Source organism: Lepisosteus platostomus, chromosome 1, assembly GCF_059453375.1.
Source record: "Lepisosteus platostomus isolate fLepPlt1 chromosome 1, fLepPlt1.hap1, whole genome shotgun sequence".
NCBI classification, from domain to species: Eukaryota; Metazoa; Chordata; class Actinopteri; order Semionotiformes; family Lepisosteidae; genus Lepisosteus; species Lepisosteus platostomus.
In genome coordinates, this window is record NC_142611.1 from 25,596,020 (window position 1) to 25,619,617 (window position 23,598).

General features: G+C 34.6%; 1 protein-coding gene across 6 annotated transcripts in view; it reads left to right on the top strand.

Annotated features, from left to right (window-relative positions):
- The window catches only part of atp8a1 (ATPase phospholipid transporting 8A1), a 347,507-nt gene that overhangs the window by 186,346 nt on the left and 137,563 nt on the right, over window positions 1-23,598 (top strand). For 4 of the 6 annotated variants that reach the window (XM_088627575.1, XM_088627583.1, XM_088627606.1 and 1 more), the window contains 3 exons: window positions 9,117-9,194; window positions 11,143-11,231; window positions 23,083-23,127. In XM_088627575.1, coding sequence (XP_088483701.1) covers window positions 9,117-9,194; window positions 11,143-11,231; window positions 23,083-23,127 — 212 coding nt within the window. The remainder of the gene's footprint in view (window positions 1-9,116; window positions 9,195-11,142; window positions 11,232-23,082; window positions 23,128-23,598) is intronic. The other 2 variants (XM_088627593.1, XM_088627597.1) reach the window with 1 other exon arrangement.

The window sequence follows — 23,598 nt, forward strand, 5'->3', positions numbered from 1 at the left end:
CATTTTAGTTTTTACACGCTCCTTCTGACTATATTAAGTTTAAATACTTCATAAAAAGTTATGATGTTTTAACCTTTTCTATGAATACTTGCACTCGTTATTGCAGTAAAAAACGCATACTTTTTAGAATTTGATTAATAGGAAATATAATATGTAATCACGTATATAAAGAAATTAATAACGATATAATTATATTAATATAGCACAAATTATTACAGTAGTACACTTTCTTTTAAACATCTGCATCAATTTGACTCATTCACCCACGATTGTCTGCCCTTTTCAGCTATAACTTAAGGTGTCAAGTGGCACTTTGGTGTAATGGCTTTGCCGTGTGACTCGCATGATGGAGGTTGGGGGTTCGAACCCAGCTCTCACTTTTAACAAATAAACATTTCTTTGAAAAACTAAAATAGTAAATATTATTGACACTATATTTAATTTGTTGGTATTTTTAAATATCACAACACATTAAAAGTTAAGTGATTTATTAATAACAACTAATAATTTCAAACTGCTTGTATTTTAAAATTGTTTTTTGTTCAGGGGGTGATTTGTCACTGTTTTCAATAACTTCAATTTATTAAACATCTATTTTTGAGACAGGTTGTTCCAGACCTTTATTTCTGAAACTTCTTCTGTATTCCATGTTTCATGTAGTTATGAATACTTGCGCTTGTTATCGCAGTAAAAAACCTCATACTTTTTAGAATCCGCTAAATAGGTAATATAATATGGAATTGCTTTTCTAAAGAAATTAATAACAGTATTAATTGAAGGATCTAAATATATGTATTTATATAGCAGGTAGTATTACTGTAATCCACTTTCTTTGTAAACGTGTTTTATTTTTAATTTGACTCATTCACTCATGATTACTTTCTAAACTTTTTTAAGCTGTTTGTCTCAGCTGTGTTTCCGAGCAGCCCGTTGGTACAGCAGCTTTGTCAATAAGGGTTCTGTCTAGGTGATCTGAGTTGACTACCTGCATCTGGGCCCAAGTTTTTCTTCTAACAAATAATTTTAAAAAAATAAAATAGTACAAATTATGTACACTATATTAACATGTTGTTTTTTTTATATATATTATAACATATTCAGTAGGCATTATGCTATATTTTTTATGCATCAGTTGAAGCCTTCCGAAGTCTCTCAAAAACATAAAAATGTAACATAACATTCTGTGGCACGATGGGCAACTGATTATTTTAATTTGAAAGAAAATCAAAAATAAGAAACAATAACATGTTTGCCTAAAATAGACATTGCATGATTTTAAAACCCATAAAAAACGGGTTTAGTTAAACACATGAAATCCACGAAAAACTGGTGATTTTCCTTGTGATCAGCTTAGAATCTGTGTAAACTGTAAGTTTTTTTTAACTTTTTAATTGAACATTTTAAACACTTTAATTTTGTAAACATGCATTTCGTACAGATACAGTACAGTCACATTCTACTGCTTTCCTGTGGTGTGAAGCAAATTAGCAGGTGGCTGAGAAAATAGCGCACCACCCACTGAGCTCAGTCAGAGAAGAGGCGGCGCTGTAAGGAGACTGTTCTGTAGTTTGCAGTTTTTATGGCACTGAGTGTCTGCCTTTTAAAACTTAATAATGGAATGAAATCTTTGAATTATCATTAGACATAGCTTTCTCACCAGTTAGTTTTATATTCGAAACCATTGTTAAACAAAGCAGGGTCTTATTATACATTTTAATCGTTTTTAATTTAAAAGAAATAAATTTTAGAAACGTTTCATCTACACAAATATCACTGACTATGTTCAATTGTATTTCTGAATGTTATGTCACAATTTAATATTTTCTATACATTTAAATAAATTCAGGTGTCAGGTGCATGAACTGTTAGTAATCAATAATTAGTATTAAAATGTGCACTGTGATAAATTGTGGCACTTCCACATCTTGTAAAAACATTAATTTGCAAGACTGTGTTCCAAATTACGTTAAATCTGACTATCAAAAAATAAGTAAAGAACAAAGTTGTAAAATAAAAAATGAAGGTAATATATAATTTAAAATTAAACCAGGGTTCACTTTTTTCTGTCTCTCCCTACTCTCTCTCAGCCTCTGCGATTCGGACACAGAATGGTTAAAAAATGGGAACAGGTCAGGCAGGAAAGGGGGAGAGGGGAGGCGTCTTCCCACCTCTAAGACTAAAATGCCAAAGAGAAATGGCTTGAGCGACATACAGAGATGAAAACATTTGGTGCTGTCTTCTCTGCATTAAAGGTACACTCCTTGTGGAAGAATTTTCACCTCAAACAATTGCCCACCAGCTAACACACAGAAGCAAACTGAATACAAAATGTACTTGCAAGATTAGCACTTAGAAACATTAAAAAAACATACTTGCTTTATACTGTTATACTGTACAGTGTAGAGTGACACTCTATGGTCATTACACAGCCCACTAAACCTCTTTCCCACAAATTGCACGGGGGCAAGGTCACGTACAGATGCAGCCATTCAAAATGCACGGTACAAACCCATACTGCACGCAACTACCCACAAACCACCGCAGCGTAACGCGGTACGTGATTGGCTGGCCAAAATGACCGACAGGGGCACTCATGGTTCAATGGTCTTTACTGTGCACATTTTAATCCACTTAGTATTTAATATTTATATGCAATTTTAGAACTTAAGGGAAATTTTAGTAGCTGAGCATAAAAAGAAGAGGAGCATAATGCATCTGAAAGTCATAAACGATATTAATTTAGGAACATAAACATATTATGTAAACTGTATATTGCTGTTATTGGTAATTTAAAGAAAAAAATACACACCAATATTCCATTTCTCCCTAAACATTTTAAGCATCAAAGTCTTACATGTGGTTAGACTTTTCCTGTCCGTGGGGGAAAGGGTGGACTGTCTTTCATTAGAAGGTTAGCCTATTCTACTCTGAGAATGTAGAGGGGGTGGAAAGTGCCCGCGGTCATTTAATTAGTATTAAAATTTGCACTGTTTCCCTTGCAAAGATAGGGACATAAGAATATTCGTGTGGGGTAAAAAAATGGCATAAAAATGACAAAGTGAAGGCTGTGGAAACATTCACAATGTACTTTATACACAAAGCAAATGTTTTGTGAAAATGCTAAAGGCATGCCAAAATCGTTTTTGAACTTCAAGCTAACTTTACCCCAGTTTGCTTGAAGTTTGTCAGATTGTGAGTCAAAAAAGGCATTTAATTAAACACCCGTTTGCGATTTTAATCAAAAATGGGGTTAGACCATTAGACATGCAATACACTTCCTCGTGATCATGTTAGAATCTTAAGCTTTAAGTTTTTTTTTTTACTTTTTAATTACACGCTTTAAACACTTTAATTTTGTAAACGCAACACACATTCTGTACAGATACAGTACAATCAAATTCTCCTTTCTTCCCGTGGTGTAAAACGAATTAGCATATGATTGAGATAACAGTGCATCGCCCACTGAGTGGAATGTTCTCATTTGTTCTCAAGTGTAAAAAGAGGTGATAATTCTTAATAATTCCGTGTCGCATTAACTAACTCTTCAGTTTATTCGCCATGGATATAATTATATCATTATTAATTTGTCTAGATATTATATTCCTATTATATTCCCTGTTAATCAAATTCTAAAAGTACTTTTGTTTACGCCAATAACGAGCGAATTCACAGAAAAGGTTAAAAGACTATCACTTTTCACAAAGTATATAATCTTAATATGGTCAGAAGGAGCATGTGAAAGGCATGGTGAATCAGAGATTCTCATAACTTACTTTGTATGATTTGAAATGAATACGTGATCAGATCAACGAAATGTTGTGATGTTACTTTTTGTAAATGAAAAAATAGTCTTCGTTTACAAAGACGGTTACAAAGTAAGTGGACCAGGCTGATACTTTGAGCTTACAGCTTGTCCAAGGTTATTCATTATTAATACTATTAGTAATATCTTCGGTAAATACATTGATGCATAAAATATTTCTGCATAATTAAAATATTTATGATAAAGGTGGTAGGTTGTGTACTTTTGTCCAACTGAGCAATCTTGCTTTTATAAAATATACCAACATTTTAATGTTTAATGATTAACATGCTGTAATACACAGTTTAAAATGAAAAGTCTAAAGAGTATACATCTTAAATTCTTAATTGGATGAAGATTGTCCCTCAGCAGTGATCGGGATTCGAAACCGGGTGTTTTCTGGTGACAGCTCAAATGCTGTACATGAAAGGTTAAATTTTATTAGCTCCACCTGGCAGTGATTCCATATACTATTAACATAATTTGCATACAGTACAGTACAACAGTGTTATGACACGTTTAATTGCGACACGCCCACGCGTGGTACCGCAGCATACCCCGCTCGTTTTGAATGGCTGCATCTGTAGCTGGAAACAATTTTATCTTGTCTCAAGAAAGCAACAATTCAGATATTTGACAACATATCTACGAAAATTATCCATCTCAGTAATCTCACTGTACGCCCCGGTGCTCATTTAATGTTCACACTTCCAGTAAAATAAAAAACCCGTTTTTCACATTATCACCTCGCGCCAGGGGGGAACGAAAAGTGCAAGCTGTCATTTGTTTCCACTCTCCATCACCCCGCTCAACCCCCTTGGAAAGACAAAGTTGATTAAAACTCATTCAAAGGGTGCGATGTGTTAAGACAAACTCTGCTTAACAGAGCCACTTGTAAGAGCAAGGTGACTTTCTGCTCAATTAAATAAAGCTACATAACAGACAGATTTCAAATTCTTCAAGCAGAATTAGCTGTTTGTCAAAATCTTCTACTCTGCAAGCAGTACACGACTACTCAAAAGGTACCTTTTGTCTCTCATGCAAACTCGGCAAAGGTTTATTTTTTATAATTACGAAAACTGAAGATATGCTTCAGGGACTCATTGTAGCAAATATGGTTTGCACAGGAAAATCAAAATACCGCCCCCTCTCCCAGCTGGGACTCCCTCCTGCTGTTCCAAAGCCCTATGGTTTCAAAGTATGTGTGAAATATCTTTTCTAGCTCCAGTTATTAATCCAATCTATTTTTACTCATCCGGCTATGAAAAAATATAGCCAAAAGGATCGCTGTAAAGGTTAAATTCCAAGCTGAAAAGACAAGACTCAACGTGTCTTCTCTAACTCTTCAGTTTACAGCTCGTGCATGATCATTCAAAATTAATATTGCAACGAACAGCAGACATACAAATGTTAAAAAGCCGGTTGCAGCGTGGTGACAGTACAGCCCTCTACTCCCCTGCGCATAACAGGGATGTTGCCTGCATAGGCTGAAGAAGGTCTTCTGTCGCTCAGCTGGCAACACCTCTATGGAGCGACGCTGGAGACCTGGGTTCGATCCCATGTGGTGAAGGATGAACCAAGACAGGAGCAGTGAGAGCACAAGCCCAAGAACACAAATTCATTACAATATTATAAATAATATATTCCTTATTGCATTTAAATTGGAATGTTTTTACAAATATATGAAGAGGTGATACACAACATGTAAATGTAACCCTTTTCTCTCCTTTAGCTTATAAAATTCAGTGAAATCACGAAACCATCACTTATAATAACTCATCCAAATACACACACTCACACCGTAGCCAACAACAAGCTATAATAGTGGACTATTTTTATATATTTTATATATTTGGCTATGTAAGAAACAGTTAATTGCCTATTACCTCTACAAGGATAACATATATATTTTTTATAAAACAAATGTCAAATGTTTCCAAAATGTCTCCTTGTGATATTTTAGCTGCTTAATTACACTACTCCACATTAATATTACTACCAAGAGGTATAAAATCAGTACAACTTTTATGAAGTGTTTTATAACCATCTAAACCAGTTTTTTACAGCTATTAAAGTCATGCAATGTTTGAGTTAGGCAGGAACACGTCATTGTATCTTATTTTCGATTTCGTTTTTAAAAATTAAAAAAATCGTGTTGATAAGCTGTTCCCCGATTACTGGTTATTGTGAAAAATAATCCTTTCCCCCTCCCTCATTCAATTTAAAGATTTCCGTGAAGAAATCCTTAAACACAAAACCATCGCGTATAATAATTCATCCAGCTGGCTCCCTATTGAATGACGCTGATGGACCAGGTTCAATTTCAGGCGGCGTACTATATAGTAAAGTTTAAATTTTTTAATTCCAAGTTAAATTGTTGGCTGATTACTGGCTGCTTACATTTGGATTAAGACTAAATATAGGTTTTCTCAATTTGGGTGTACACCTGAAAGACTCATCAAGTTCACAGTAAGCTATAATAGTGGGGTATTTTTATGCATTCAGCTATATGAGAAATAAACCGAAAGTAATGCTCTGATTGCGCTTTGAACCACCTGGCTGCAGCTCGCTACATTGCAGTGCTCATTACCACTACAAGAACAATAGACTGTTTTTTTTTAAATAAATAAATGTCAAAATGTTTCCAAACTGTCCACTTGTGATACTTTAGCTGCTTAGTTACACAATTCCATATTAATATAACTATCAAGTGATATAAAATCCCTACAACATTTATCTTTTTACAATAACAGCAAGTGGTGTTCTTACTATGTATTCTTAGAAAAGGATAAAACGTTATAACTTTTTATGAAGTACAGAATATAATCTTAATAATGTTATAACAAGCACGTTAAAACCAAAACCCACTGTAAGTTACCAAGTTAAAGACTTTGATGTAAGTAAAATACTTATGCATAATTAAATTATTTATGATGAAGGTGGAAGGTTGTGTACTTTTGTCCAACTGAGCAATCTTGCTTTTAGAAAATATACCGACTTTTTAATGTTTAATGATTAAAATGCTGAAATACACAGTTTAAAACTATTAAAAGGCTAAAGAGTACAATACTTAATTCCTTTATTGGAAAAAGATTGTCCCTCAGCAGTGACCGGTATTCGAAATTAGGTGTTTTCTGGTGACAGCTCAAATACTGTACATGAGACGTTAAACTTTATTAACTTTATTAGTGCTTCCGGATGCTATTCTCCTATTTTAAAAAAACATGGGGTATGATATGGTATATTGCGCCACGTCCACCGCGTTTTAACACAGCGTACCTAGCTCATTTTGAATAGCTAGATCTGTATATTTGTCAGTTATGTACAGTTTGTATTTAGGATATGTGAGGTACGCTTTGCATTTGTATGGTTTATGTATTTGTTTTTTTTTTGTATTGTGAATTTAAAATGAACCTCTTTCTTAAAACTAGAAAAAAAGGTTTCACTCTAAACATGACTTGGTGTTTACTATTCAGAAAAAAATACAAAAAAAATATTATAGACAAAAAGTTACAAAAAAGTGGTAAAAACCAGAGGAATACTAGTTTAGGGATGGTGATGTTGACATGCTAATAACCTCTTTACAGAAAAGGAAAGCTGCTGCTCTGAGCTAAACATGCAAAAATAATGTAATAAAAAATGCAAAGATAGAAATCTAACTATTAGAGAGACATTTAAATTATCTCTGGACTAGCTGCCTGTATAATTTACATGTACATTACACACTTAATTAGTACTTAATTAGTAATTAATTAATACACTTAATTAGTTCATAATCTGCTATACTGCATCAAGAATATATGGTGTAATTTCAAAACAAGTTTATGTGAAATTTCATTTGTGTACAGAAAGTTATTTTTATTATTTCATAAATTATCTTACCATACTTAGTCATTGTGACTATTGGTTCAGTTAACTCATTTTTTAGTGGAGGCCCAAGCCTAAAATGGACTGTATATTGAAATATTATGGCTTATTTTACTAAACTTCTAATTGGAAATCTGAGTTTTATGTGTGATTGAACTTCATTTCAATCATTTTCTAATCACTTGATTTAATTCAGGGTTGCTGGGGAGCTAGAGTCTATCCCAGCAAGCAATAGGCACAAAGCAGGGTACACATCTTTCTCCATACTTTTGCCTTTTCATCACCTTGATCAAGTTTTATCTTCATTTTGTCTGTACAGTATATTAAACCTTGTTCCAGAACTGTTGTGGCTCATCTTTGTACTTTTTTGCAAATTCTAATCTAGCCTTTCTGTTTTTAGTACTAATGAGGGGTTTCATGTTGCCGTGTGGTGCAGAGTTAATTGAGATACTTTTACCACTGCACTGTGGAGATTGTTTGCTATCTCTTTCTTTAGCTGATATCTTATGGATTTTCTTTATAGCTCTAATGATTTTTCTGTCATAAACTGCTATTGTCTTCCTTAAGTGACCTGTTTTTAGCTGATTGCCTACTGCTGCAGTAGTTTCTTTGTTTTTCAAGACATTCCACATGGTGGATCTACGGTTGCCTAATCTCTACAATGGATCTTATTGGAATGTTCCCTTATTTTCACATTTGCTTGCTTTTCCATCACAGACAACTCTCTATTCTTCATTTTGGTTTGTACCTTCTACTTCAATGGGCACCCCAAAAAGTAAACACAAATGTCCGGACCAAGGCGTACATTCATAGCTCTTTCATGTTTTTAAAATTAATGCAATATGGAACACATGAGCAATTAGAAAATCTTGTCAGCCATTAATAACATTAGTTATGCTTATCAGAAATGGGGGTCTTGAAGACAATAAATGTCATTGCTCTTAACATGGTTAGATATGTATGCAAAATAATATTCAGAAGCAAAAGCTGAAATTCTATACTTATATACTCACATTAATACTTTAATTGAAATAGAAATCTCCTTAGACCACTGACAAAAAAGGCTAATTTCACTTCACTAATGTGTAACATATGTCTCTATCAATACTGCTGTTGACCAGTTAGTCCTAGATTTTTGAAAATTATTTTTTAGGCAAAATGAAGACTTTTTTCTGATGAATTATTTTCTCTGATGGAGTGAAGTGTGGTACTGAAATCAACTGGTAATACTAATTTAAACACACATTGCCCCATTCAGTTTGTATGCATAGAGAGAGGTCAGCAAATTTGATTATCTGATATCTTAGAGGAATAAGACTCTCATTAGTTAGCTGTTCACTAGATTGATCATAGTTAATTTAATTAACTATGAGCTGTGTTAATGTATTTGAGCTGTATAAAAATGATGAAGCTGTCACATTATAGTTTTTATATTCTTGCATTGCAGGATGTTGACATGCATTATGAGGTCACAAACACTCCTGCCATGGCACGTACCTCCAATCTCAATGAAGAACTCGGGCAGGTATTTCACTCGTACTTCTCAATTACACCCATTCCCCAGGTTACATAAGGTTTCATTATCGCCTTGTAAGGTTGTGTCTAGTGGTATTAAATCAGTATTACAACTTTTTTCACAACAATAACAGCAGCCAAGCACAGTGCACTTATTATGTATTCTTAGAAAAGAATACAATATTATAACTTTTTTAATGAAGTATATAAACTTAATATAGTTAGAACAAGCATGTTCAAACTTTTTCAAAATAACCACTGTATGTTACAGTGTTAAAGACTTTGACGCATAAAATGTTGATGAAGAAGGTGGATTACTGTTCTGTACTTTGTTTTTTACATTTAGCTACCACTACCGTCTATTGTATGTACATTAGGTATATATTGCATGAGACCATATGGCTTTATAACCACTACAGTGCAATATGTGTACAATATATTTTTCATAATCAAAATTTGAAGTTAAATTAATCTTCTGGTTACTTGTTGCTGAACTATTCATTAAGATAAAATATAGATCATCTCAATGTGTATTTTAAACCTGAAAGGAGCACATCGTGCTCACAACAAGCTACAGTATAATAATAAACTATTTTTAAATATTCAACTGAGTAATTTTGTTTTTGTAAAATAGCCCTACTTTTTTTTAAATTCATGTATCATACTGTAATACTGTGTTCATACTGTATTACATACAATCATACTGTGTTTAAAATTAATAAAAGTCTAAACAGTTCATAACTTAAATAATTGGAAAAAGATTGTCTCATGGGGCTAAACATTGACTGGGATTCAAAACCAGGTGTTTTCTGGCGACAGCTCAAAAGCTTCCACGTGTCACGTTAAGCATTTACTGCACCATCCGGCAGTTTTACAAAATACAGCATTCCGACAACAAAATATTTTAAGTGTAGTGCAGTATGTTACACAAAGGTGTGTACACTGTGAATTGCTGCATTATCCAGCACGCATTCTGAATGCCTGGATGTGTAAGGCTTTTCATAACCAGAATGTTACGTATGTCGGAAACAGCCCTTCTTAGCTGTTGTTTGAGCAAATATAGAGAATAATTATTCAGTATAATGCAGCAGACCTCCTATTTTCCTTAGCTGTGTGGGAGAAAGGGATGAGGGACTGGAGAGTAGGACTGCAGGATCATCAGGGTTTATGGTCTTTTACTGGTTAACAGGTCTGTGTGCTAATTAGGGAGCATTTAGCAGTATATGAAGTAGAGAAAATAAACTTTCCCCATTTATTTAGGCACAGAGAAAATAAATAATGATGGAAGAACGAAATAGCTTTACAAGTCATTTAAACCCTCTAATCTGAACACCAAAAGTGCACCAAAAACATGCACTTAAAATATACAGTACTTTTGACTTTAATCCTGAATTCATTACCCTGAACTGTACTGTTAACAACAAATAAAATGCACAGTAAATAATTGAAAAATTAAATCACTGGTGTGCTTACTGGACATAATTGCAGGTTACTCACAACTTTTAGGAAATATTCAATTCAATTCAAAATACATGTGCAAAAAAAGAGAAACTGAAAGTATAATGAAGGCTTAGGTGTGACTGTGTTATGCATACACTGTACTAATAAACCATTGAAGAAACTCACAGCACAATGTGATTTTTACATACTGTATGTAAACTTTCTGTAATTTGAACATTTTATTATGGGACTACAGCCAGAATGGTACATATGAGCTGCAAAGATTTTATCACACAGATTATTTGCTCCCTAACCGATTTCCTTACTTTGAGCTAGTAAGTATGGACAATAACAACTGAAGCAGAAACATTTTCACACTTAGGTTGTTCACATATAATAGGGTCTGGAAGTCACAAACTCGAACAGGGAAGTACATCTGAAAAGACCTAATAGCCTTGTATGTAAGTGTTATAATTGCAGTATCATTTCAGCAAAGCAATGCATTCATTTTTTTTTAGGTCAAATATATATTTTCAGACAAAACTGGGACTTTGACTTGCAATGTGATGCAATTCAAGAAATGCACAATAGCTGGAGTTGCCTATGGGTAAGTTTATATATTTGGTTTGATTTTACAAATGTTTGGTGCAAACTTCATTATTATTGCATCTGATGTTTTAATTATGCTTGTTAGTGTGTCTTACATGAACCAGTCCATATGAATTTTACTTTCCTTTTTTCTTTTTAAACCTTATAGTTTTGGGACAGTAAGATTCCTGTATGTAAATTTAGCAGGTTTAACCAGATCGCTAAAAAGCTTGTGAATATACAAACAAGTTTTTATTTTTTATGGAGAAGAAACAATATATTTTGGATAGTACATACTTTATTTCAGTGACAAACATAATGGGTAACACAGAAAATGTATTCACTGCCTTTCAGATTTTCTAAAATTCTGCATATTGTTGCCACTGAATGTTATCAGAGCTTCATACTGGTCCTAGTGATGTATAAAGGTAGTCTGAATGAACAAATAACACCAAAGTTTAGTGCCTGTTTCATTTAACAAAGTCATCAAACATCCAATGTCCCTGTGTGAAAAAGTGAAAAATCCACTTATTTCGGTACCCTTTCAATTCACTAACTAGTTGCACAACCTTTAACTTCAATAACTGTAACCAAACGTTTCCTGTTGCTGTTCACTGTAAGGGAATTTTGACCCATTCCTCCAAAACAAAACACAAGAAGAATATAGATACATATTTATTATCTATATTAATGTTTTCTGTTTTACATCTTTATGTTTTGCGTAAATTGTAATGTATATATGGAAAAAAAATTCTGTTTAGCATTCTTTAAACTTGAGTTTAAATTATTTTCTTTATAAACCACTTGAAATAATTAAATGTATTTAGCTGTTTAAAAGTGTGTTGTTAAATTACTGTATTATGGTAAATTAGGTTACTAATTACTTATTACTTAATCCAACTAATTAACTTATTAAACTAATTATTAATGCAAAGCAAAGCACATTGAGATACAAGTTCAGTTACTTAACAGATAATAATTTAGTAAATCTGCAGTCTGCAGGATCAGTAAATATCAATCACCCCCAAACACAGTTATGTCAGTTCATCTGTTGGGAAACAGATCAGTGTAACAGATCCTTAGATAGTTAATATAATAATAGTATAGTAAGTGGAAACCTGCACATAAAACCCCCTTTTACCTCGGGAGTTAAGATGCAGATGGACCAATCCTGATGTCACTGAACCTAAGCAACCCAACTTTAGTCCATCTATTGCTTGTATCTACAAAATTCCTTGTGATAAAGCAAGCAGCACCTCTACTAGTTCAGTCTCATTTTGGCCGGTCTGCTCTTCTTTCTTACTGGTAGGCCAGCACAGCAATGACTGAGAGACGCTGAGAGAGAGAGGCTTTATTATCCCAGAGTGAGCAATTTGTTTTACAGCAGCAGTTGTTGATGTAGACAGACATAAAAATAAAAATAAACAAAAACAATGTACATACATATTTGGATAGAAAACCAAGTGTTACGTAAGGATTTGGCTACAGGTACAGATGCAGCCATTCAAAGTACGCGGCACAGGCACGTACCGGGGGTAATTGGCTACGGCGTCGTGCATCGTGGGGCGAGATGACATAAAATACCGCGGTACATGATTGGTTGACCAACAGGGGCACTTGTGGTGCGTTGGTCGGTCGTAGAAAGATTTAAATGTCTTTACTGTGCCCGTTGAATATTGAATATTTATATAGAATTTTACCACTGAAGGGAAATCTTAGTAGCTGAGCATAAAAAGAATAGGAGCATACTGTAACGCGTGTGAAGGCCATAAACGATATTAATTTTGGAACATAAACATACAGTATATGGCTGGTCTCGGTACTATAAAGAAAAAATACACACCAGTATTCCATTTCTCCCTAAACATTTTAAGTATCGAAGTCTTTAACTAACGTGATACCGGAGTCAACAAGCATACTTTTAGAATTTGATTAAAAGGGAATATAATATTGAATCGCGTATCTAAAGAAATTAATAACGATATAATTATATTCATGTACCGCAACACAAGAATAGTACACGCTGTATGATGTCTATTGATAATGTTTCTGTAGGGCTTTTTCAACACTCCTCATGTGGGCGCTGTGGGTTAGGTTCCCGACTTACACATCAGACGTTGGGTGTTCGAATCCAGCCGGAGTCATGACTTTTTTTTTTTAACAAACATTTCTTTGAAAAAATAAAATAGGGTTAGTGTTAGGGTTACTGTCAAACTAAATCAACAATTGATTTAAGGACGATTTGTCAAAGTGCAATGAAATACAATATTGTTGTTGTTGTTATTGTTGTTTTTATCCTGTAAAGTATTTTGAGAAGCCACCTTTAAAGGCGCTATATAAAAGCGCTGATTCTCATGGAATGTGTTTTCTTTCTTCTTTTTTTCAGCATGGAATAAACCTATTACTTGATTCTTATGGATGCCCGGTTCCGCCGGGGATAAAAAAAAAAAAACATGGAATCGCGTATCTAAGGAAATAGCAGTATAACCTTATTCATGCACAAACAGTGGCATGTTACATTATTAATTTGGGTGTCTCCTCTTGCCAGAAAGCTCTCAATTGCATTTTGAGTGCGGTTTTTGACTTTTTTTTAATTACAACCCATAAATAAAGCTGATACTGTTTAGACTTTTAATTATTTAAAACTGTATTACAGCAGCACAATGCAATGTAAATCGCTATCTTTGTCTTCTGCGTAATAATGTTCACCTCTCTGTCCAGCAAATTAACAATAGTAATAATAATGAACTTTATTGTATACAGCGCCTTTAAAGGTGGCTCCTCAGTGCGCTTTACAGGATAAAAACAATAACAACAATACTGTTAGGCTGGGCAAACGATTTTTATTTTTTTTTTAAAAGAAATAAAAAGTGAGATATAATGATGTGCTTAGACATTAACGAAGAGCATAACGAAGGTCATAAAGGTCATAAACGATATTAATTTTGGAACATCAACATATTATGTAAACTGTATGTTGCTGTTATTGGTATTTTAAAGAAAAACTGTAAAATCCTGGGTTCGGTACAATGTTTCAGGCATTCATGTGAAGGACAACAGAGCTTTCAGTGGCCGATTATCAAACTTTATTGATAAAACAAAAACAAAAACTATCCGACCAAACCAGAAAAAGAAAAAAAGAATAACGGACACAGCGCGAGCCTGCATTCTCTCCTCAGCCGTCCACACCACACTTTTCCCTGGGTCAGAGATTAAATAAAACTTCACTCTCACCAAACAAATAACCACACACTGAACACTGAACATGTTCACCCAAATATGTCTCACAATACTTTTATGGTACATTACTTTGCTAAAATGTATTTAAAAATAAAAATGATTACAAACGCCAGCAGAGAGACACACACACAGTTCTTCATTGTCAAAAAGTAATTATTTTTTTCTTTGTCAGCACCCAGACAAACGCAAACGCGTTATTAATGAAATGCTTTTATTCATTCTTAATCAAACTCACAAGTTGTCATCTGTTGTTGAAGCTCTGTGAGACTAGACTCACACATGGCTAGACTTGACTAACCATGAGATTATGTTTATGTTTATTAATCTTCCTTGTTATGCATGATAAGCACCCCAAACACGAGGGCGGCGTAGCGGTCGGCTCTGTCTTTCCCATCTATACCGATGCACTGCAAGTACAACCCCCCCTCCTTCTTTTGAGTGATGGGCAACAGTTGGATATCTGGGAGAATTGTTCCCAAAAGCCAAACATATTGATGTGCATTCGCCTGGCACAGTGCGGTTTTCATCACTCTTTGCAGGAGTGCTGATTGTGACGAATTAAACCGATTTCACAGGTATTTTCAAAGTAGAAGGGGGCGAGATTTCCAGCGAAAGACACCTCCCCCCCTCCAAAACCCAGTAAGTACAGTACTTACTCGTTAAGAAAGCTTGAGTTTACAGCTTGTCCAAGGTCATTCATTATTAATACTATTAGTAATATCTTCGTTAAAGACTTTGATGGCGACAGATCAAACATGAGAGGTTGAGCTTTATTAGCTCCACCTTGTGGAAATTCCGGATACTATTACTTTACTTGCGGTACCACGTGGTATTATGAGGTACTATACGAGAATTTACGGTAACTCGCGGTAGGCTGCGTCAAGCGCACCGCAAAATAATGCGGTATCGCCTGCTTGTTTTGAATGGCTGCATCCGTATGAATGAGAATTTAAATGTACTGGTTTTGGAGTTGGGGTGGCGGTATCTGCGTTCAGATGGGAGTAATTGGAATTCATTTAACAAGAGGTGTGAAGGATCATCACAGATGGATTTTGCTTTACACATGATAGATAGATAGATGATAGATGGTTGAGAGGGAAAGAGGTTCAGCACCAATGACATTCTGACATATTTACAAAAGGCTGCCCAGTTTGTTCCTACCTCTCAGATTCAGGATGCCAAACCAGCAGATTAAGGTAAAACTTAGAATAGATTCAAGGAAGGACCGACAGAACAAAATCAACAGTGAATGATCAACTTTAAGCTTAAGCTTTCTTAAGAAGAAAAGCCTTTTTTTAGGATCAAGTCAGTATTGGCTTCAAAATTGAGCTTTGAGTCCAGAACAGTCAATTATCATATCTTGGTCTTTGACACATTTAACTTTAGGAAGTTTTGTTCACACCAGGTGGCAAGCTCATCAACAACGGGTCCATGGCTCCACTGCTTGCAGCAGGCTAACAATGACAAAATTGTCTGCAAATTTGATTATGTGTCTTGAGTGGTGAGAGCTCTTGCAGTCATTTGTGTATAGTACAAAGACTACGGGAGACAATAGATATCCTTGAGGGGACCCAGTAAAGGAATGCTTTTTGTTAGATAAAATGCTTCTGCTTGGTGTAATCCTTCCTTTATTCACTCTAACTTTCTGTCTCTTTTCTTTTCTCACCAAAACTGTATAATCTGTACCCTTCCATTTTCAACAAGAGTCTCATCCTGTGATACAGCTTCTCACTGTAAAGATTCAGAGAATAGACAGTAGCTGTATACCCAGGGTTTAGTTAGAACCTTGGAGTCTATAAAAACAAATGAATTCTCACTGTCAGATTAATAATTAAATTAGCCACAGCTGCTTGTACATGTTCAAACAAAAATTGAAAATATATTTGATTTAAATGTTTTTGGGGTTGTATTAGTTTTGCTTCTTCCTATTCCTGGTGATTCAGGTAATACATTCTTCAATATTGTATACCTGTTGTGTCCCCAATAAGGATGTGAGAGATAAAGAGAAATCCTTTATTACAGATGCAGCCATTCAAAATGAGCGGTACCACACGGTGGGCATGTCGCAATTAATTTCGCGTCATACCACGCTGTACTGTATGCAAATTAGATTATGTTAATAGTATCCGGAATCACCTTGTTAAACAGCCAGGTGGAGCTAATAAAGTTTAACCTCTCATGTACAGCATTTGAGCTGTTATCAGAAAACACCTGGTTTCGAATCCCGATCACTGCTGAGGGACAATCTTTATCCAATTAAGAATTTAAGTTTTAATTTTAAATTGTGTATTACAGCATGTTTATCATGAAACATTGAAAAGTTGGTATATTTTATAAAAGCAAAATTGCTCAGTTGGACAAAAGTACACAACCTACCACCTTTATCATAAATATTTTAATTATGCAGAAATATTTTATGCACCAATGTATTTACCGAAGATATCACTAATAGTATTAATACTGAATGACCTCAGACAAGCTGTAAGCTCAAAGTATTATCCTGGTCCACTTACTTTGTAACCGTCTTTGTAAACGAAAATACTTTTTCGCTTTTCATATGCTCATAAACTGTATTAATTTAGGAACATAAACATATTATGAAAACTGTATATGGCTCTTATTGGTATTTTAAAGAAAAAATGCACACCAGTATTCCACTTTCTCCCTAAACAGTTTAAGCATCAAAGTGATGCATGTGATTACATGTGATTATTTTGGAAACTTTTTTACTTGCTCCTTCTGACCATATTAAGATTATATACTTTGTGAAAAGTGATAGTCTTGTGAATTAGCTCGTTATCGGTGTAAACCAAAGCATACTTTTAGAATTTGATTAACAGAGAATATAACAGGGAATCGCATATCTAAAGAAATTAATAACTATATAATTATATTCATGTACTGTAACAGAAACAGTAGTATATACACATATCAATTGATATGTGTAAGGCTGTTTCAGTGCTTGTCATGTGACTGCGTCAGTGGCGTGATGGTTTAAGTGACTAACTTATAAGTGAAAGGTTGTGTGTTCAAATCCAGCTATCACCACGAGTTTTCTTTTAATAAACATTTCTTTGAAAAACTAAAATAGCGATAGCTAAACAGCAATACTATGGACACTCTATTGACTTTTTATATTTCTAAATATCACAACATGTTCGAATATTAAGGCATTTATTAACAACGAATAGTTTTCAAACTGCTACTGATATCATTATCATCAATATGTGAAAAAAGTGAACCCTGTTTTTTTTTCTGTAGCTCAAATCCTGCTTAACTAAAAATTAGACACAAGAAGAGTATTATTGGACAATGTTGTGTGGCTAAAGAAATCAATAACAATATTTATTCAAAGATCTAAATATATTTAACGCGTACACCAGACATTAGAGGGTGTGTTTGCTCGCCTGCACGGTGATGTCACCATGTTTCCCTCTGAATAGCTACAGTAGCAGGAACCTGTACCATGTGGATCCCTTTAGATCTCCCTTCAGATTTAAAATGTTATTAATAATATCTTCAGTGTCGCCATAACATTGGAATTTTCTTCCAAGTGTAAAAAGAGGCGATACGCAACGTGTCTCCTTCATACATTTTCAGTTTACAGACTGTACAAGATCATTTTTTATGAATAATGTCTTCCGTATCGAATTATAATTGGAACGCTTTTCACAGGTGTAAATCCACCTACTTTCTAACCGCTTTATCCAGGACAGGAAACAGTTTCACAACTCACCCTCCCCCCTGCTTGTCTGACTTTCTTTTTAACCTTCTGTGACCAAATTGCAGCGGGTAAGACAACTTTCCAAGAAAGATCTGAAGACGAGGAAGAAAAATCACCCGTTTTTCGTGCACAAAAAGTGGTTATTAACTATCGAAACCTGTTTTTATCGCTTTTAAAGTTATGCAATTTCTAAGTGAAGCAAGAACACATCATTACATCTCATTTTTTATTATTTTTTTTAACTAAAAAAATTGATTTCCCAGCCTAAAGGCGCATTAATAATATTGTGGCATTATTATATAGGACGGACACAGTGACTCAGGCACTCGTTGAATGAAAAACGGTGCTTTATTTTTCAGCACAGCTGAGTACAGAGAGACACACACACACTTTTCCATATATAAGATATATTATATATTTTTCATATATAAGATATAAGGATGTGTACCTGCTTACACATTGCACAAGTTTAAAAGCTATAAAAACAGGTTTCGATAGTTAATAACCTCTTTTTATGCGCAAAACACGGGTGATTTTTTTTCCTCCTGATCAGCTTAGAATCTGTGTACGCTGTAAGGTTTTTACTTCTTTATTAAACGTTTAAAGTACACGTTTTGAATAGAAAAAATCATATTCTGTTGTCTTCCTGGTATGTAGAACAGATCAACAGGTCTTTTTTTCCCCAATCAGAGGCTCACCACAATTTACACTCAACCACATCACAGATCTGCCACACACACACGCCTCAGGACGGTAACGTCACTGCCTTTCATATGAATCCTTTCATATGGAAACATTTTGACACTGCGCTTAACAATCTTAGGAAGATCACAAAACAAGCCTGTTAGCCTGGTTTTTGCCTAAAAAAATCACACCTGAGCAAGTGAAGTAGCATTAACTAGCAAAGGTGTTTCGCAGAAGTAGGCATAGTACGTAATTTAGGCTTTATGATTAATTAATAACCCTAATTAATCAAATCCCAGGTGTGAGTTCATAAAGCCTGAATTACGTACTATGCCTACGTCTGCGAAACACCTGAACATCTACTCTAAAGATTTCAGTGCTTTGTGTATATTCTAATCGCAGTGGGGGCAGGGTGTGTGGGGACAGGTTTGGTTGAAATTGCATTGGGGATCTGTGTTCTTCACACCTGAAACATTTTCTCTGAAACCGTTTTCTTCCCAGTCTAGCTGATCTTTTGCTGCCTACGCATGCTTACACAGCTCCCTAGGTAAATTATCATACTTGACTGAGAAAGCTTTAGAGAACTTAACATTTTTATTATCAACAAATTGTAAATATGACGTTTACATTGACGTTATTAATTTTTAACTTGAGTGTATGGAGGAGTGTCAGTTGTCAATGAGAGCAGACCCCCTCTTAGGCTGGGCAAATGATTTTTTTTAATTTAAAGAAAATAAAAAATTAGATATAATGATATAAACATTTACTGCAGTACGTTTACTTTGGTGGGCAGCCGTATCAGCCTGCAGCGTTTCGGCTGTGAATCCTTCTTTAGGTGTGAGGATCTTCAGCTCAAAATGAAACGCTTGGAGTTTGTAATGTAGGACGCTCTGAACGAGTTAAACTTTGATGCAGGAAAAATGTATTTCGAACAATCTGTACTGATTCTTATGGAAGCCAGTTTCCGCCAGGGAGTAAAAAAAAATGCTCTATGGTATTCTCTCCGATGCAGTTAAAAAAATATCTCTGATGCTGTTCCTAAATTAATATCGTTTATGACCATTAGACGCTTTATGCTCCTTTTCTTTTTTCCAATGGAAAGAACAGGGAGAGGCATTTCATGATGTACTTTTCACTGATGAAACAACAGTAGCTCTGGAACAGTTTTCAACCATGTCGTTTTATAAAAAGGGAGATATGTGAACAAGCAAAACCCAAAACATTTTTCTACTATTCTACTCAGAGAAGAGTAGAGGGGGTGGAAAGTGCCCGCGGTCATTTAATTAGTATTACAATTTTCACTGATTCCCTTGCGAAGATATGGATATAAGAATATTCGTTTGTGGTAAAAAAAATGGCATAAAAACAACAAAGTGAAAGCTGTGAAAACATTGACATTGTACTTTATACACAAAGCAAGTGTTCTCGCAACTCGCAAAGGAGGTTTCATGAAAATGCTACAGGCGTGCCAAAATCGTTTTTGAACTTCAAGCTAACTTTACCATGGTTTGCATTGTCAGATTGTGAATCAAAAAAGGCATTTAATTAAACACGCGTTTGCGATTTTAATCAAAATGGGGTTAGACCATTAGACATACAATACATTTCCTCGTAATCATGTTAGAATCTGTGTGTAAGCTTTAATTTTTTTTTTACTTTTTAATTATACTCTTTTAACATTTTAATTTTGTAAATGCAATACACAATCCGTACAGATACAGTACAATCACATTCTCCTGTAAAACGTAAAATGAATTAGCAGGTGATTGAGATAACAATGCATCGCCCACTGAGTGGAATGTTCTCATTTGTTCTCTTGTAAAACGAGGTGATAAATCTTAATAATTCTGTGTCGCGTTAACGAACTCTTCAGTTTATTCTGCCAGATAGTACATGAATATAATTATATAGTTATTAATTTGTTTAGATACGCGATTCCATATTATATTCCCATTAATCAAATTCTAAAAGTATGCTTTTGTTTACTCCGATAACGAGCGTATTTGCAGAAAAGCTTAAAACTATCACTTTTCTCACAAAGTATATACACGTACAGTAATATGGTCAGAAGGAGCACATAAAAACGTTTCCGAAATAACCACGTAAGACTTTGATGCTTAAAATGTTTAGGGAGAAATGGAATACTGGTGTGTATTTTTTCTTTAAACTACCAATACCAGCTATATAAAGTACAGTTTACATGATATGTTTATGTTCCTAAATTAATATTGTTTATGACCTTCAGATGCATTATGCTCCTCTTCTTTTTATGCTCAGCTACTAAAATTTCCCTTTAGTTGTAAAATTCCATATACATATTCAATATTAAGTGGATTAAACTGCACAGTAAAGAGATTAAATGATTAAATCTTTTCACTACCGACCAATGCACCACAAGTGCCCCTGTCGGTCATTTTGGCCAGCCAATCACGTACCGTGGTACGCTGCGGTGGTTTGTGGGTAGTTGCGTGCAGTACGGGTTTGTACCGTGCATTTTGAATGGCTGCATCTGTATGTATGCATACAGGAGGCAAACCTTCAGACTAAAGAGATCTGAAAGGCGAGACTCAAAGGCTTGTTTACAACATACATTTTTTATACAGAACAGAAACTCAGGGTGGGAGAGAGTTCTCATCAATCACAACAACTTCTGCTCTCTTGACTAATATGTTTGCTTAAATGACACAATGTTCTTAAATGACAAGATATGGCTGCTTAAAGAGTTCAAAGAACATTTGATTTTGCCTTGCAAGATCAGCTCATTCTTAAGGAGTTTTTTTCTGTTACAAGCACAGCTTGTGCAAGCAGCAGATAAGAAAAAAGTGAGTAAAGTCCACTCAATCAGACATACATGTCTCGCAGGTAGACTCCTTCATACCATAATCTGAATTTTTATTATACTGTTCATTGGACAACATCTAAATCACTTGTATTATCTAAATCAGCATGATAGTTTAATGTCACACTACTGCAATGGGACTACTACGTGAGAGAACTCAAGTACTGGGCGAGAGGCAGCTGAGTAGGAAATGCGCAAGCAGAACGCAGGGAGTTGCACAGAGCTGCTGGGTGGTACATGCACATTCTGGAGACAAGTAGCAGGCTGCTTGCTGACAAGCAAACTGGATCAATCAGTTGAGCTGGCAGATGTGGCTGTGGCTAACTTGAGATTCGGAGATTAAGTTGACCTGCGCATTCACAGTTGTACATGTGAGAGTTGAGGAATACCCAAGTCCTATCATGGCGACAAACCCAACCCAGCTCAGTCTTCAGCAGGAAGTTCAAAACTCCAACTGGCCAATGGATGTTTGAGTCTGTATTCACAGTTCCCTGAAGTTAAACTATTCTAAACACATTTGATAAATTTTAGCTCACGACAGTAAAGGCATATTTTGTGTTTGAGATTATGAATGTTATTACATATATGAGACTGATATAATATATGAGGTAGACATGTTACCCATTATAATGGAATTATAACTCAGACATTATTAATTCTTATCTTTGTAATCCCTGAGTGAATGATCAACCTTTTGTATCATGGCAGATAGATTTACAAATAGATTATATTACTCTTGTTGGTGTGCAAGGCATTGGTGTTGTGATAGATTGTATATGTTATATTTACAATACAATGTAGCATTGTATAAAATTGTTGTATGTTTGTGACTTTTTAATTATTGCTGTATTATTATTACTTTTTACAAAGAAGTGAAACTGACTTTGTGCACAACACAGATGTTTTTAAGTGCTTCATGAAAATGCTGGGATTGTATGTAAAATGGGTATTACGTGTTAAGGTAACTTGTAATTTTGTCATTGTTTTACAATAGTTTGCTGCTGTATTTCAAGCTTTAACGTTGTATTTTCAAGATTGTCCAAGTCTCCCACTAATTTTGACCCACAATATCTTTTCATCTCTTGGTGCTGCATCAATTTTAATTGGCTTTTTTTATTTATTCACATTTGGAGGTCTCATCTCTCTTTTGAAGTCTCTAATGACGTCATAAACAATGTAGCAAAGGCTAATTCCAGTCGTCATTCACAAAATCATAATTGTAAGTGGACTCAGAAATAGACTGAAGCCAGCATGCAGCTTTAAGTGACTTAAAGAGGTCAAATGTGTTTTGAAGGCTGATATGCCAGGAAGTCATTGTATCATGTGTGTAGTGATAGTATTGTGTTCTTTCTTGTGCTTTTTTGCTTTCTCCTTTTACTGAAGTCACTCTCCTGAGCCTGAGGAATATAGTTACACAGATGATGACTGGTAAGAGTTCCTGATCTTGAATGATTTGTTTGTTTGTTTAGCATCCTAAGGAATAGGTCATAAGAATGCTTTTTGGCTTGGTTTTAGCTTTCTTTTGTTTCTTTTCCCACATAACTGATAAAAGAAAAGAAATTAAGGTAATAACTGCTGTCTTTAAGTAACAGCAGTTTATGCCTACAAGCATTTAAGAATATTTTAATAACCATAGGATTCTTCAAATCTGTCATTTCACAGGGCTTGTGTTAGGAAATAATAGTATTGTCTGAGTGATACAGAATGTGTTATTTATAGTATAGTGCTGCACAGTTTAAATGTTTTTTGTACAGTATTCACATCACAGTTATTGAATATTAGTATCTATTAGTTAGATATATAGAATTACCTTTTGAGATATTTTGGTCTGATACATGTCTCAGGTTTAAATCTGAAAAAAGATAGGGAGACTTTTGATTTAGTAATATGAAATTCTTC